Genomic DNA, 17,931 nt, shown 5'->3' with positions numbered 1-17,931 from the left:
GTATCTTCATAGAATACTCAAATAAGGAATGCTCCTTTCTAGATTTCCTTTTTCTATTTATTTCAGTCTGTTTATACCAGCAAGAGCTGGAATATTGTGAAATAAAGCACTTGTCTTTTCGTTAACTTCTTTTTTAGAAACCTCAGGCACACATTCATCACCTGTCTATCTTTCTTAGTTTTTCTGCAGGAAGTCAACGTGGTCCTAAAAATCCCAGTGCTTCAATTACTCTCTCTATGGTAGCGTGAGTCCTTATTTCATAAGTCTACTGCCAGTCTCTCCAGAACTGGGGCACCCCATTGCCACTGGGATGGTCATTGGACATTGACCTAGCTTTGCCATACCACATGCTTTCTTTTGCTTTAATATTCCCGTTAAAAATGTGTGTCCTGGGGCGCCTGGGTGGCTCAGTCGGTTGAGCGGCCGACCTCGGCTCAGGTCATGATCTCGCAGTCCGTGGGTTCGAGCCCCGCGTCGGGCTCTGTGCTGACAGCTCAGAGCCTGGAGCCTGTTTTGGATTCTGTGTCTCCCTCTCTCTCACCCTCCCCCATTCGTGCTCTGTCTCTCTCTGTCTCAAAAATAAATAAACGTTAAAAAAAAATAATAATAAAAATGTGTGTCCTAGTCATAATCTCATTTATCTTTGACTACTCACATTTTATAAACTCCCACGTGAAATAAATTCTAAAAATAGTATGACTTTACTCCTCTATTTTATTTAGTTTTTTTTAAGTTTATTTATTTTGAGAAAGAGAAAGCGAGAGTTAGGGAAGGGCAGAGAGAGAGAACCCCAGGAAGGCTGCACACTGTTATTGCAGAGCATGACACAAGGCTCAAACCCACGAACAATGAGATCATGTCCTGAGCCGAAGTTAGATGCTTCCCGACTGAGCCACCCAGGCGCCCCTACTTGTATATTTTAAAAGCTTCAGTGCTTCAGGGTGCCTGGGTGGCTCAGTCGGTTAAGCGTCCGACTTCAACTCAGGTCATGATCTCACGACTCAAAAGTTCAAGCCCTGCGTCAGGCTCTGTGTTGATAGCTCAGAACCTGAAACCTGGTTCCAATTCGTCTCACCCTCTCTCTCTGCCCCTCTCCCACTCATGTTCTGTCTCTTTTGCTCAAAAATAAATAAACATTAAAAAAAATTTAAAAAACAATAAAAGCTTAAGTGTTTCACCATTATCTGATTTATACTCTTCATTTCATTTCAGATTTGTATTCACAGTCTTAGTCTTTGACTTCTAACCGCAGTCTGCAATTCTGGCTTTATGTTCCACTATTCCCCACTTGAACATTCTAGATTCTGGTTCACAACAAAATACATATGTTATTCCCTGAACATGTTTGTTTTTTCCTAGCCCTGTGTTTTGGTTATGCTCTTCTACCTGCCACTTCACCTAAATGACATTTTCACTTGGTCTCTCAGATCTTGGAACCCCACAGCAGTTTTTCTGTGGGTCATGAGTGGAAAATTTGTGGAGGCAGAGTTTATTTCGTGTGTATTCCCTGATGAGTTAAGCACACTTTTGGCACTTAGGAAGTAATCTAGATTTTTTTTTTTTTTTTTAGTTGAATTACACTTGAAAGTAGAAACCAATATTGTTTCCAGGGAAAATGCAGAGGATCACTACTGACTAAAGCTTGATTATCTAGGGCAAAGGAGTCTTTCCTTGACCTGCCTGACCTATTGTAGAGATTATGGAATGGGCTCTTCCAGACAGCGTTACTGTGAAGGATCAATTTCACAGGCTTCTTCCGCTAACCAGAGAGACAGGAAACAAGGCCTGAGTGGTCCATGAAAAAGATAGAATGGAGTACTCACAATGAGAATGCAGCAAAGAGAAGCGCTGAAAATTTAAGGTTCTGGCTTAATATTGGCTCTGAAATTGAAAACGCGGTTTTTGTTAAGTGTGTATAACTTTTCGTTCCAACCTATAGTTCCCCTCATTCTTTGTCTAGATGCAAACAGGAAAAGGATATCCTCTGGTGGTTTATTTGGGGAAGGCAAAGTCATCAGAAAATCTCCTCAGACTGTTAGCCTCACCAAATTCTATTTACACATATACACAGAGACACATTTACACTGCAGGAACGGAAAAACAGAAGTTTAATGAACTTTTTTTTTTTTAATGTTTATTTATTTTGAGAGAGAGTGCATACATGAGCAGGGGAGGGACAGAGAGAGTGCAAGGGAGTGAGAGATAATCCCAATCAGGCTCTACACTGTTAGTACAGAGCCTGCTGCAGGGCTCTAACTCAGGAACCTTGAGATCATGACCTCAGCTGAAATCAAAAGTCAGAGGCTTACCCAGCTAAGCCACCCAGGCGCCCCTAAACTTGTTCTCTTAGCTCTTTTACCAATATACTTTTTTCCCGCTACACATAACTTACTTGTCATTATCTTCTTGAGGTTCTGCTGTATTCCAGGTTCTAGGATAAAGTAGTTGAAAGGCCAGGGCTCTGATTTTCTGGGTACCTTGCCTTAACAAATTTGGCATATCTGTTGACCTACATTTTTTATAACAACTTTTGATAATGATTTTATTAGTCTCTTGGACTCTGGTAAATTTTCTTTATGGCTCTGTTCTTTGCTTCAGTTGGGGTAGTTTTTATTGCCCCCCCCCTTTTTTAAATAAATGTTTATTTTTGAGAGAGAAAGAGTGCAAACAGGGGAGGGACAAAGAGAGAGGGAGACGAAGGATCCCAAAGCAGGTTCTGCCCAGACAGCAGCAAGCCCAATGTAGGGCTTGAACTCAGGAACCGTGAGACCACAACCTGAGCTGCTCAACCAACTGAGCCAACCAGGTGCCCTTTATTGCCTCTTTTCAAGTTTACTCTTCTTAGAATTTACATTTATTTAGATTTCCCATTTTCACCCTACTTACATTTATATTTCCTTTTATATCTTAAAACTTACTTACAATGTTGGAAGTTGATGTCTCCTAATTCCATCTCTCTCATTCCTGGGTCTCTTTATACTGATTTTTCTCTTCGTTATGTATTACATTTCCCTCCTCCTCCTTCTCTCTTGTAAGTTTTTGTTATATGTTGGACATTTTGAGTAATACATATTTAAAATTCTCACCTAGTTATTAGAGAATTAAACTGTTTCCAAGGCCTGCATCCTCAGAAGTATCATGCAATGACTTCCACTCCTGATGGTCATTTTATCTAAAATGACCTAACTTAAAAAACCTAACTTCCCTTTGCTTAGTCAAAGAATTAGACCTTGGATTCTACATAGCTTGTTTTATGTACTTATTTTTAAATTACACGATTCTTGGGGCGCCTGGGTGGCTCAGTCGGTTAAGCGTCCAACTTCAGCTCAAGTCATGATCTCGCAGTCCGTGAGTTTGAGCCCCACGTCGGGCTCTGGGCTGATGGCTCAGAGCCTGGAGCCTGCTTCCGATTCTGTGTCTCCCTCTCTCTCTGCCCCTCCCCCGTTCATGCTCTGTCTCTCTCTGTCTCAAAAATAAATAAACGTTAAAAAAAATAATAATAATTAAAAAATAAATAAATTACAAGATTCTTTTGTAAGAAGAAGAAAATTCTTTTGTAAGATTCTAGCATGTTTTTGACTTCCTTTTTTATTTTTAATTCTTACTTTGCCTCATCCTTCTGGTATACTTGTAACATTTTATCAGTTTAATCTCTGTTAAATGATATTATTCATTCTTTTTCTTTTTATTCTACTTTGGAAAAAGTACAGTTAAGACAATTGTAAATATAGGTTATATTCTTTACTTTGCAGATATCCTTAAAAGCACCCTTCTCACAAACTGTACCCTTGACTTCCATTCTCCCTTAAGAATTTTCTTTTTAAGGGGCGCCTGGGTGGCTCAGTCATGTAAGCATCTGTCTTTGGCTCAGGTCATGATCTCACAGTTTGTGAGTTTGAGCCATGCGTCAGGCTCTGTGCTGACAGCTCAGTGCCTGGAGCCTGCTTCAGATTCTCTGTGTCCCTCTCTCTCAACCCCTCCTGCACTCGTGCTCGCTGTCTCTCTTTCTCTCTTTCAAAAATGAACATTAAAAAAAATTTTTTTAAAGAATTTTCTTTTTAGGTATCTTCACTTTTTACACAGATGACCATAGACCTTGCCTCTTATCCACATACATGAATTGAATCTTGCTTATTTTTGCTATGAGCTATGTTTTTATCAGATATAATATAAAAGGTTAGGAGACTGTTGAAATAGGATCATAGGATGAAATAGGATCATAGGATCTAATTCTTTGACTAAGCATCATAGGATGAAAACTTGAAATTATGATGAAGATAGTGGTTTAAGAACCCAAAGGTAGATTGTTCTTAAAATTTGATAAAATGGAAAAAGGCTATTCTGGGGGTGAGCTTCTATAGTCTGAAAAATTAAATAAACTTGTATGAAAAATACTGCTTTAGTATTTTTTCACACTAGTTTCTTGGATTAAAATCATTACATGTAAATAAGGTTTTTGAAAGTCATGTTAGCATGTACACATTTTATATCTTATTTTTTGAAATTAGAACTTGCTTGCAAGTTCTAATGGTTCCAAGGGTATTTTATTCAGAAATATCTCCCCTTAAACTCTAAAGTTCCGTAGCCAGAAAGCAGAGGCAGCTTTGGCCTCAGGGAACCTGGTTGCTTGCAGGTGTGTGCCCCTGCCTTGTCTATCTAGTTCTGTGGCTCCCTGCAGCTTGCTTGCCTTTGCTCCTCCTCCTCCGCCCCCAGCACTTTGTCACAGGTGCTCTTTGCTTCACTTGCTTTGCTCTTGTTATCTCTATCATGCATGTTCTATTTGTATTGGTTTGTTGCTCTGTATCTTTCCATGTCTGTCTCTTGTTCAGTGTCCTTCCTTCTCATTCCCTTGCCCCTTTCCGTGCCAATTGGTTCCATTCTCTCATCACAGAATGGCATTCCCATGTAGCTGTTATCACATTCTTCCCAAGCAGTAACCAGAAACAAAAGAATGCTCTGCCCTGTAGCTCCAGTTATAAAAATGAAGACAAGAGTTCTTTCTGCCTTAGCTTCCATAGTCAGGGGCAGAACAGTGTTCTTCACTGGAATCTCTTGGTTAAATTAGAGAGGAACAGTAAGTCCCTAACAGAAGAAAGGGGCTCTTCTGAGCAGTCAAAACAGTAAATGTTTAGTATAGGTGATGACACTTAAATATTTGAATGAAGATGCCATACTCTTCACTCACACCTGTTGTATGCTTATTATTATGAAATTCCTGTATGTTCAACCCATTGTTTCTGTAACTGCTTCAGTATTCATGCTTTTTCATTTTTAATATGAATCAAGTGAATATAATGTTTAGGAGTATTACATAATCATTTCAGGATAATTTTATTTTCTGTAAAACATTATCATTGTTTCCTCTGAATGACATTTAAATTTAGTTTTTTTAGAAATCTGCTAGTTACTTCACAGATATCTGAGACATTATATTTACAAATATATTTCCAAAGTTGAGGTTGTAAATATAAGTTTACTTCAAACATTGGTTGGAATAATCTCAACTCATCTTTGCATACTGTTAGGTTCACCAAAAGGGTATTGGGACATTGTAAGTATGTGTTCAGTACTTCACAGTTGGTCTATTTTAGCACTTTTCAGTTTTACACTTCTGTTCTTAATTTACATGGTTGCCTATTTACTGTACTCTGAATCTTTGTGGTAAAAGAATATCTTATTTACAACGCCCAGCATAGACGAATAGATACTCATGAAATGATTGTTAGTAAACTCCTTCCTGCACTTCCTGAAATGTTTTACTTTTAAGAAATAAACGTGTTGAGGGGTGCCTGGGTGGCTAGGTCGGTTGGGCGGCCGACTTCAGCTCAGGTCATGATCTCGCGGTCCATGAGTTTGAGCCCCGCGTCGGGCTCTGTGCTGACAGCTCAGAGCCTGGAGCCTGTTTCAGATTCTGTGTCTCCCTCTCTCTGACCCTCCCCCGTTCATGCTCTGTCTCCCTCTCTCTCAAAAACGTTAAAAAAAAAAAAATTAAAAAAGAAATACACATGTTGGTTAGAAAATAGTGATGAATGCATTTAGTGGTGTTTACATCTCCTGACCATTTTATACTTGCTGGCTCAGATTTGAGCCCTGGATGTTATACTGTGTAACATTCAGCCCATATTTTTGAAGAGTGAAACCTTTTACAAATAAGTATCATTTTGTTTTTGATAGAACACAGTATTGCCTGGTTGTTTATATTGTTAGGAGGGGTAGTTGTGATTAATTCAGGCTGTGACAAAATTTTTACAACATGAATAAGTGATCAAGATTTCTTTCTTTAGGCTACAGAAAGTGAGGTAGGAGATGTAGATTTAACACGTCTTCCAGAAGGACCTGTTGATTCTGAAGATGAGGAAGAGGAAGATGAAGAGATTGATCGAACAGATCCACTACAGGGGCGAGATCTTGTTCGAGAATGTCTTGAGAAAGAACCTGCAGACAAAACTGATGATGACATTGGTAAGAAATATATCTATTCACAATAAGAATTTTATATTTTAATTCATATGTAGTTAACCTCTTGTGGCGTAACAAATTACCTGGAGCTTAGTGGTTTAAAAGAACACACATTCATTTTCTCATAATTTTTGTGGGTCAGCAATTCGGGAGCAGCCTAGCTGAGTGGTTCTGGCTCAGTGTCTCATGAAGTTGTAGTCAGAATATCAGCAGGGTTGCAGTTCTCTGAGGCTTCACTGGGCTGAGCTAGAGGATATACTTCCAAGGTGGCTGCTAGCATGGCTTTTAGTACAAGACCTCAGTTCCCTGTCAGGTGGGCCTCTCCATAGAGAGGTCCACAACATGGCATTTGGCTCCCCCAAAGCAGGTAATCAAGGGGAAGAGTAAGGCAGATGCCACATTGTGATTTGGCCTCAGGAGTGTCACAGAAAGCAATCCTAATACAATATGGGAGGGGACTGCACAAGATTGTGAATAACAAGAGGTTTAGAGCTGTCTTTGAGTCTAGCTGCCCCAACTGGAGAGTTTGTTTGGAGTTTCCAGCAGGAGAGTACAGCTTTTGGTATACCCTTGACTAAAGAACAGTCAGTTATCCCTTATCTGGGAAGTTGATCCTTCCACTGAGCACACTGCTTGCAGAGGGATGCCCATGGAGCAGTCAGGGAGGAAGGGGACACCTGCCTAGCCAGCCAGATCATCTGAATCAACTCTGGTGAGTATTGGGGTGATAGATTTCACAGCCATGTAGCCCTCACCTTGTGGCTGCTCCAGTTGATAAAAGCTTGACTGCCTTAAAGTAATTTCCTCCTTCATGTCCATGAGATATTTCAAATACAGTACATCAGTGATGTCTAGCTTTTTTAAAATTTCAAATGTTAGCAAAAGTCATGTTTTTACTTCTAGCTTGAAAAAAATGTTTATATGTTATTTGTAGATAAAAGTTTATGAATTTTCCCTTTTGTAATTTCTTACAGAACTAATTACTTTGGGAGATTAAATAATACTAAAGATGCTAATGTTACCTTTAAGAGCAAAGATTACTTAGTGTCATTATAGTGCAAACAGAGTGGTGCGGTGGATGGAAGCATGCTGGGCCCATCATCCAGAGGTCGATGGATCGAAACCATCCTCTCCTAGACTCACTTAGTGTGTCATTATATATTGTTATGATTCAACTAAGATTTTATCCTAGATTTCCCTTCTATAACAGTCATATTACTAATTCAAATCAGAAGATGCTGCTACTAAATAATCATAATCTTTGTGAGTAAAGATCACTACATTTGAATATTCCTTGCCATTCTAATGACATAATATAGTTAATTAACTTGCAGTTTAGACTCATGTTATGAACATTGTCTGGGCAGAAACTGAAAATGCATTTTTAATGATAAAGAATTGTATACTGTGCTATTTGCAAAGTTTTTTTAAAAATTGAAATATAATCAACTCCTAATTATCTGGGCAGATACCACTTTATAGTTATTTCTGTTTCATCACTTAGCTGACTGTATGTTTGTTTCTCCCTTATATTTATGTTTATTACTCTCATATCTGTGCCAGAGAATGTTGGCTCATTAGCATTTGTTGGTTATAAAGAGAGTTATCTTGAAGTTGGTTTGACAGTTTGGAACTAGAATTCACATTTGTTATCCTTAATTACTTAATTGTTGACATTTATTAATAACATTTCTCTAATTCTGGCCTGATAAGAACTAGATCAAAGACTTTTTCACTGATGAGTTAGATTGAAGGACATCACTAACTTAACTACCATGGAGTGACATCTCAGGCTAGGAAAATTACTGCATTTGAATCTGTGGTTTTCTGTGAGGTTGTGAATCCTGGTTATCTTCCAATTTGCCTATATTTTTGTGTGAGTTTGAATCTATCTATTAAACAAATCATTGATTTTTTTTTTTTTTTTTTTTAGCCAGCATTCATCTGTACCTTGGTTCCTGTACATTGGCAGCATAAATTCTTAAGTTGATAAGAAAATTGAGTATTCAATTCTAGATTTTACTGAATTTGTAAAGTTTAGTCTTTGATGGTCTCTATACCAAAATTTCTGTTGTTGTTTTTTTTAATAGAACAATTACTGGAGTTTATGCACCAGCTCCCTGCTTTTGCAAACATGACCATGTCTGTAAGGAGAGAACTCTGCTCAGTAATGATTTTTGAAGTGGTAGAGCAGGCCGGAGCTGTTATTCTGGAAGATGGGCAAGAGGTAGGCTAGCAAATGTTACCTATTTTTTAGTGTGGGAGGTAATTTTTAGAATGATTTAATTTCCTTAGTCTTTTGTAAATCCTGAGTTTTGAAATGTATACAATTTTTTACATGAATATTGAGTTTGGCTTAGTTACGATTTGTGAAGATACAGTTTTTACTTTTGATTTTGCTTTACTTTGTTTTAATTTTTACTTCCCAGCCATAGACTTACCTAGCATAGAATAGATGTTCAATAAAGAACATTTATTGAACCATATTTGCTCTTCTCAAATTAAGTTGTAAGACATTAAGAAAAGTTTTTAATCATTCTATTTGTATATCATTATTTAAAATATTTATTGAGTATTACTCTCCGTATCCATTTTCTGTGTTATACTTCAAAAAAAAGGTGAGGAAAATGTATTGATACTTATGGCTCCTGGTGGGCTGCTATCAGGTGAGGCATTTATGTGGTAGCAGGTTGTTGTTAAGAAATGCTTGGCTGGTAACTTTGGGTGGGTGGAGGAAGGATGCAGAGCACTTGAAAGGTATTACTGCTGCTAGGAATCACTTCACTGTTTTTCTTATCAAACTGATAAAAATGCTGACATGTCAACTGATGAAAATTGTCATATCCTGCTAATAGGAATATAAACAATATTTCTGGAAAATCGTTTAGAAATTTTTAACACGGGCCTTGAAGAATTAACAGGTTCTATCCTATTTCACTCATTATGAGTGTCTTTGCTCAGTACATAAGGTAAAACTCAGAGTTATGCCAAAAGATGTTCATTGCAGCATATTTCTAATAGTAAAAATTAGAAATGACTAAACTATAATTCGATAATAAGCAATGCTTAAATAATTGTTATACTCACACAGGGTCTAATATTATGTAGGTGGTATTCAGGTTATTGTAAAATTTGATAGAAGCTCTTTGAAGGCAGAGGCTATGTCTCTAGCTTCATTTACGTGCTTTCTCCCCGTATTCTAAACATCTGGCTCATAGGATATGCTCAAGAAAAGAACTTTCATGAATATACTATTAAATTTTCCTAAAAAACAAGACAAGTATTTCAACAGTATAAAGTAATATAAATAGAGAAACTAAACTGTTAGCAGCAACTTTGTAAACAGTGGAGTTTTGAAGAACTCTTCTTTTCCACAAATTTTTGTATTCTCTTAATTTTTCACAGTTTGTCAGCAAAACTTTGGTGTATGCCTAGTTTGTGTTGGGTACTGTTCTAGATACAGGAAGTGTTGTGAAAAATTTGACACAGTCCCTGTCCTCAAGTAATTTATGTTATCTATAAATTCCATAGTGAGTGAATTTTATATTTGAAATAACCGAAACACACTTAAAAAAAATTTCTTATTGCTACTGATTCTCCTTTAGAACTAATAATCCAGATTTCCCATAAATCACACTTAAAGTTTAGGCTGGTAAGAGCCATACTGAAGAAGAAAAGTGTTCTTTGATGACTACATATTGAGTTGTCTTCTAGGAGCATTATACGTTGCTGTATAAATGAAGGCAGTATTTTCTTAACATTAGGAGAAATTTTGAATGTTTTGTCATCTCTGCCTTGAAAATCAGAATTTCTGAATTAATTACCAGCTACTTTTTTTTTTTCTTTTGAGTGCTTGCTATGTGCCAGGCACTGTACTAAGCATTTGGTATGCATAAATTCATGTAATTAACAGAAAGGCCCTAATAGGTCTGTTGTTAAGCCCATTTTAGAAGTAGAGAAACTGGAATTCTGAGAGGTTAAATAACTTGCCCATAGTCGCTCACCCAGTTAGTGGCATGGTCTGGATTTAGATTTCAAGGTTTGTGGTTTTAACCATTACATAATTTTTCTCTGAGTGTTTAGTCAATTATGAAAGTCCCCTGATGTCGTTTGGTGACTAAAAGAAGAAAGACTAAAATGAGCTTTTATTAGTTTGTGTAGATGGGCGTAGACTGTTCTCTGACAGAGTATAAAGTAATATGTAATCAGATCTCTATTTTTCTTTTTTAAATTATATAAATTCAATATGTTGATTATTTTTCAAAGTTAACTGTAACTATATTTTTAAAAAGATTCTTAAAACCTGTCTTTTTCTTTGTAGCTTGACTCATGGTATGTTATTTTAAACGGCACTGTAGAAATCACTCATCCAGATGGAAAAGTTGAAAATCTCTTTATGGGAAATAGTTTTGGAATTACTCCCACTCTGGATAAGCAGTATATGCATGGAGTTGTTAGGACTAAAGTAGATGATTGTCAGGTAAGGTTATCTGTTGAGTCTTGTAACTCTTGTTTGTTGATTTAAAGAGGCTGAGCCTGTTTTTTCTTCCTCAAAATAAAATAGGTTGACTTGAGAATTGAGAGTTGTCAAAAGCTCACAGTTAATAAAGGAAACTAGATTTTGTGTGTGACTCAAATATTTGTGGATTTGAACAAAGCATAAATTTTTAGAAGAGAACATTCGAAATTTTGGTTTGTTAAATTTATATCTGGCATTAGCCAGCTTATTCCTTTTTCTGTTCTTCTCTTTTTTTTTTTTTTTTAAATAAAGGAAAGAAATAGGAACTTCTGAGTTGCTTGTTTCTAACTTACTACTGCTTCATGTTTTCTTTGCCTAGTGTCAGTTTTGAGAGTAGATGTTCACTTCTTCTTTGAGAGCACAATTCAGATGGATTTGACTTCTTTGGTCTTGTTGTATATGAATTATTTCACCTTGATTTTTATTAAGAGTTAAAGGGACTGAATAAAAAAGAACTGATGCCACTCGATTTCTTACCTTTGTGCTCTACCTTGGTGCATAGTGATATATTTATGTACTACAGTTTCATTGACTGTCCCCATGTTATTCTCGGACAGTTTGTCTGCATAGCCCAGCAGGATTATTGGAGAATTTTAAATCATGTGGAGAAAAACACCCATAAAGTTGAGGAAGAGGGAGAAATTGTTATGGTGCATGAACACCGTGAACTAGATCGGAGCGGAACCAGGAAAGGACACATTGTAATCAAGGTGGGTGTTTTTATTTATTATATTAGTCGCTGACAGAAGCTTTCATTTTGCTTAAAAGGCTTTGAACCACTTTTTCAGTAGTGCAAGATAATTAACATTAGAATCTAATTTAAGCAAATGTGTTGGTTCTTTTGCTTCTCCATTGGTTTTTACACATTTTAATAATGAAGAATGGCATTGCCATTTAATATCAGTATGGATAGGATATTATTTTAGAATATACCAGTCACAGTTTTTCAAATTTATTTTATGATCAATTGATAAGGGGAGTTAATTTCACCAAAGACAGCAATAATTAGAAACAAAACAGAAAATTAAAGTAGTAGATGAAAATGCAGAGTGCTTACTGGTTATTTATGGCTTTAAAGTAGACATTATCTTCTCTGACACTCATTTTTCTTATCTGAAAACAGGAATGTTATGGCAGGGTTTTATTGGGGCTAAATGAGGTAAATCAAAAGCCTTAGTACATTGTAGAGTCTGAATGTTGATCCCCATATTGTTTTCTCTAGTTCCCTTTCTCCCCTACCCTTTGTCCATTTGCCCCTTGCCTCCCTTCCTCCCCATCCTCTTCACTACCCTGTCTCTTTTAAGACCTCCACATGTAAAATAGAGAAATTGTAATTGAAAGAGGAAATAAAAACGTATAACCATTTCTCTTTCCAAGCTAGTCCTGGTTGCAAAATTAGTAAATGTGTTATTATTCATTACAAATGGTTGAGCTTATTATTTAATATTATGAAGGACTGATGTCAGGTACATTTTTCCCCAGGAGTCAGGCTATTCTAGAACGCGTTTTCATTTTCTAAACTGATAAATCTAAGCTTTCTATTGTAGAAAAGATGAACATATGGGTGGATTGCCATAGGCTATCTTTTTATGGGGGCTCATGTTTTTTAATTCTTTATTTTTAAATAATTACAAACTTAGAGAACAGTTGCAAAGACAGTATAGAGAGCTCCTTCCCTCAGATTCCCCACCTATTAGCATTTATTTCACTGCATTTTCTCCATTTTCACCAGTCTTTCTCTGAACCATTTGAGAGCAGTCTGCATATGTGATGCCTCGTCCCTCTGAATATTCTCTTGTATATTTCCTAAAAGCAAGAATACTCTCCTACATAAACACCATAGAACCTTCAAGTTGAGAAATGAAAATTGATAAAGTACAACCATTTAGCCTACAGACCCTGTTTAGATTTTCACCAACTATCCCAACAGTGGCTCTCTTTCCTTCCTCATCCAGGATCTTATCCCGGAACACAGTTGCATTTAGTTGTCATGTCACTTCTTTCCACCCCAGGAACAGTCTTTCTCTGTTCATATTCTCGGCAGTTTTAAAGAATACAGACCTTTTATTCCTTAGGGTCACCCTCATTGTGGATCTTTCCAGTGTTTCCTCATGCCCAGACTCAAGTCGTAATTTTCTGGCAGGAATCCCACAGAAATGATGTATTCTTCTCTGTGCACCATGTCAGGGAGCATGTAATGTCAACCTGTCCCACCATTGGTGAAGTTTACATTAATCACCTGGTCATATTGATGTCTGTCTGCGAAGTTTCCTAACTATAAAGTCACCACTGTGTTCTTTGTAATTGATAAGTGTTTAGATGGGAGATGTTCTGGAATAGTGTCAGTATGTCCTGCAAACCTCTGTTTACCGGTCTTGCATTGACTCATGCCTAAAGTGGTGTTCTTTTAGGGCTCTGGGTGGTTCAGTCTGTTAAGAGTCCAACTTTGGCTCAGGTCATGATCTCACAGCCTATGAGTTTGAGCCCAGCGTTGGGCTCTGTGCTCACAGCTCAGAGCCTGGAGCCTGCTTTGGATTCTGTGTCTTCCTCTTTCTCTCTCCCCCTTCCCGGCTCTTGCTCTGACTGTCTCTCAAAAATAAATAAATATTAAGCACATAAATAAACATGTTATAAAATTTTTTTTTAATAAAATGGTGATCTTCTATTTCCTTTTTTTCCTACATTTATTGTCATTTTTTCTGTAAGGATGAACCTTCTCCTCTTCCCCGTTAATTAATTCATTTCTACTACCATGGATTTGTGTGTTGTACTGTTACCATCATTGTTGACCCATTGATCAGGTTGTCCCAGATTTGGTGGGAACTTCATAAGGCTGACTCTGTATTTATTCTTCTGATATGTCCCCATTGGTTTTTAACAGCTTTTTTATTCTCTGCAAAACAAGATGCTCCAGTGTCATACTGTGCTTTTCCTTTTCCAGCTTTGGAATCAGCCATTTCTCTGGAGAGCTCTAGATCTTACTAGTCGAGAATAGCATTTTTTAAAAGTTTATTTATTTTGAGAGAGGGAGTGCAAGCAGGGGAGCAGCAGAGGGAGAGAGAGAATCCCAAGCAGCAAGTTTCATGCTGTCACTGTAGAGCCCGACACAGGGCTCGATCCCACGAACTGCGAGATCATGACATGAGCTGAGATCAAGAGTCAGATACTTAACTGATTGAGCCACCCAGGTGCCCCGAGATTAGCTTTTAAAAGCTACCGTGTCTCGGGTGCCTGTCTGGCTCAGTCAGTTGAAGCATGTGGCTCTGGGTTGTGAGTTCAAGCCTGCATTGGGTGTAGAGATTACTTAAAAATGTTTTTTTTTGTTTTTGTTTTTTTTTTTTAAATCCAAGATACGGGCGCCTACTGTGTTCATTGCTACTTAGGTGTCATTGCTTCTAGAGCCTCTGATCAGACAGAGCTAGGAAATATATGTATGTATTTACTATATTGCATTCACATCTGTAACATTGTATGTGTCTCTGTTTGTAACAATCATAAGTTCATAACAGTACTCCCAGTTTTGATACCACAGTTTTGCTTATCCTTTCCCTTCTTATGTTTGTAAATACCTTCTCCGGTCAGTGGCTCTTGTACGTTTTTTGTATTTACTTATTTATCATAACCAGCCTCTGTCCTGCTGGAGTAACCATGGCAGTCATTTCCTTGGCCTGCCAACTCTGCTCACCATGTCTCCCAGAATCCCACCTTGTTGAATACTAGTGAGCCCTTCGGTGATGTGACTCTGCATGCCTATGGGGGCTCACCTTTAAAAAACAGTTCTTGATATACATCTTAGTCCCTGCAGGCATCCTGCCCCAGTGTTTAGCCAGTCAGAATAATGGCCTTTCTTTAACATGTTCATCAGTTCCTCCAGATTTAAAGGCTTCAAATCGAGGGGTGCCTGGGTAGCTCAGTAGGTTAAGTGTCTGATTCTTGATTTTGGCTCAGGTCATGATCTCATGCTTCATGAGATCCAGTCCTGTGGCAGACTCTGCACTGACAGCATGGATCCAGCTTGGGATTCTCTCTCTGCCTCTCTCTTTCTCTGCCCCTCCCCCTCTTGAGTGCACGCGCATGCGCTATCTTTCAAAATAAAGAAAGAAACTTTAAGAAAAAATAAAGACCTCAAGAGTGGCCTGCGAATGATAAACCCAACTTGGTACTCTTTGACTTAGAGTGTTGTGAAGGGTAGAAGAATAGGAATGACCTGTGGTTGCCTTGTCCCTTAAATAGGTTATATGAAGATGCTTAGTTTGACTTTGTTCTAGAGAAGTGATTTGCATACCTTTTTTTTTCAATAAATTCTTAGATAACATTGTTAGTATGGATGTATGTTTACCATACAGTTATTCTGACCAATGACATTGGATGAATGCAACAAATTGAAATTGGGGATTATGGACAATATTTTCTATATTTGGTTTAACATCTGATTTATTTTTATATTTGTTCTCTGTATACAGTTAGGAAAAGGCTGCAAAGGTAATAAATTTTAACATTGATTCAGAAGCTCAAAGCAGAGCAGCAGATAAATGTTTACATTCCTTTTTATAAACTTGGAGACAGGCAAGTGGTTAAAACTCTGAATTAATGTAAAAACTATATATAGAACTTGTGTTTCCTCTCAAGATGGTGAACTAGTATGGAGAAACCATTGAAGAAGAAACTTCTTTTCTAGGAAGTTAAAACAGTGAAACACACGGTCTTGAATTAGTGTATTGTTTCTATATCCTGGGCAGAAGAGATTTAAGGATAATTAAATTTGGAGGAAAGCTTTTTTTTTCTTTTTTTTCTTACTTAATTCAAGTTTAACTTGTACTACTTCTCTCTGGTGCCTTAAGACAGTCATCTTCCCATTTCTACCAGTTGTAGAAAAATGACATTATTGTCATTTTTTTACCCCAGGCCACATCAGGGGTAAATCACTGAAATTCAAAAGCCCTCCTATGGTAAAATGCCAGGAAAAACAGCTATAACTGAGTAAATGCTTTTGGATATTTTCATTCCTCTGCCTTTTCTGTCTTCCAGCCTCTGGGTGCTGGTGGATTACAAGCTATAAAGACTACCGTCTCCCAGTATTAAGTGTTTTAAGGGTAAAACTCTACTTTGAGAACTTGTGTAATAGAGTGACTACAAAGGGAAGTCACTCTACAAAGGGAACTCAGTAGAGTTCTATGTTTCCTGAGCTATTGATTTATTTAATAATCTTTTGTATCCTTGGATTTTTAGGCAACACCTGAACGTCTCATCATGCATTTAATAGAAGAGCATTCCATCGTGGACCCAACTTATATAGAAGATTTCCTACTAACTTACAGAACATTTCTTCAGAGTCCTTTGGATGTTGGGATCAAACTGTTGGAATGGTTTAAAATTGACAGCTTAAGGGATAAGGTTGGTTTTATAAATATGAAAAAGTGATTTTAACCTTTAAATTCTATTTATAAAATCTTTTGCAATTGATAAATATTTATTTTGATAACAGGACTCACTTAACCTAAACAACATTTCTCTACTTAGTTTTGTGACAAAACAGCATGTTAAAAGTGGAAATGAGCCTTAAAAGTTAAAAATTGAAATAGGCTGTGATAAAGCTATAAACTCAAAAAACATGATAGCTGCATGAGAGTGTTTTGAACTCTATCAAAATGTTTGTTCATGAAGATCAATAAAACACTTAAAAGGTGATTAATAGTTAGAAAGACTATTCACCAAGTAAATTATTTTCAAGTGACCTTAGATTGATTGTAAGCCCCAAATAGCAATATGTTGATTTGGGGGGTTTACACTTTTATCATTTTAAAATAATCTCTTTGTCCTTAATGTATCCCTGCAGTGACTTATTTTAAATCTACCTTTGAGTATTTTTTTCTTGTCATTAAACACTGTTTGCTGTTGTAGATAATCTTAGCTTATTTCATGGAGTGTTTGTACATTTAATGGGAAGACTTGCAATACCTCAGCAAATTGGTAGGAAGTTAGTTATTTTAAGAAAAATAAAAGAAGGGCCATAATTGCTTGGTGTATCTTTCTGAGTTATATTTTAAATGAAACAATTAGATGTGGCTAGACTGTAGAATTCTCTTGTTTAGGAAACTAAGGTGTTCAGAACTACAGGCTTGCCCCCCCATCCCCACCCCCCCAATGCCCTTTGGAGTTATGTGTAGGTACTTCAGTTGCTGAAGAAGTAAATGCATGCTAAATAAAGAATGAGCAAAAATATAAGTGAGAGACAACTAGATATTTACATGCAAAAGAATGAAATTGGACCTTTACCTTACATTATATACAGAATTAACTCAAAGTAGATTAGTGACCTAAATACGAGAGCTAACACTATAAAACTCTTAAGAGATTTAAAATCATTGACTGTATTAAACTTTTTTGTATCCTTATGTATTGTTTAAATCTTTTGCAGTGATCACGTGCTATTTTTACAAAAATAAAACTTTTTTTCATTTAAAACTTAAAAGAAAAATGACCTTGGATTTGGCAGTCGTTTCTTAGATATGATATTCAGAGCATAAACAATGAAGGAAAAAAAACATAGATTGAACTTCATCAAAATTAAAACAGTAAATTAAAAGGAAACACATGGAATGGGAGAATATATTTGCAAATCTTCTATCTGATAAGGGTCTAGTATCCAGAATGTGTAAAGTACCCTTATAGTCCAACAACAAAGATACAACACAACTTAGAAACAGACAAAGGGCTTTGGGGAGTCTGGGTGACTCAGTAGGTTAAAGTGTCCGAGTTCCACTCAGGTCATGATCTCACGGTGCATAAGTTCGAGTCCCGCATCAGGCTCTGTGCTGACATCTCAGATCCTGAAACCTGCTTCAGATTCTGTGTCTCATTCTCTCTCTGCTCCTCCCCCTGCTTGTGCTGTGTCTCTCAAAAACAAATAAATGTAAAAAAAAAAAAAAAAAAAAAAAAAAAAGAATCTTTTA

General features: G+C 36.9%; 1 protein-coding gene across 13 annotated transcripts in view; it reads left to right on the top strand.

The window, feature by feature from the left end:
• RAPGEF6 (Rap guanine nucleotide exchange factor 6) overlaps positions 1–17,931 on the top strand; it is a 191,063-nt gene that overhangs the window by 98,747 nt on the left and 74,385 nt on the right. For all 13 annotated transcript variants that reach the window (XM_011281969.4, XM_003980740.6, XM_045058670.1 and 10 more), the window contains 5 exons: positions 6,285–6,462; positions 8,550–8,686; positions 10,781–10,939; positions 11,536–11,688; positions 16,208–16,372. In XM_011281969.4, coding sequence (XP_011280271.2) covers positions 6,285–6,462; positions 8,550–8,686; positions 10,781–10,939; positions 11,536–11,688; positions 16,208–16,372 — 792 coding nt within the window. The remainder of the gene's footprint in view (positions 1–6,284; positions 6,463–8,549; positions 8,687–10,780; positions 10,940–11,535; positions 11,689–16,207; positions 16,373–17,931) is intronic.

The sequence above is a fragment of the Felis catus genome, chromosome A1 (genome assembly GCF_018350175.1).
Source record: "Felis catus isolate Fca126 chromosome A1, F.catus_Fca126_mat1.0, whole genome shotgun sequence".
Taxonomy (NCBI): Eukaryota; Metazoa; Chordata; class Mammalia; order Carnivora; family Felidae; genus Felis; species Felis catus.
This window is presented reverse-complemented; position numbering and strand designations above follow the sequence as displayed.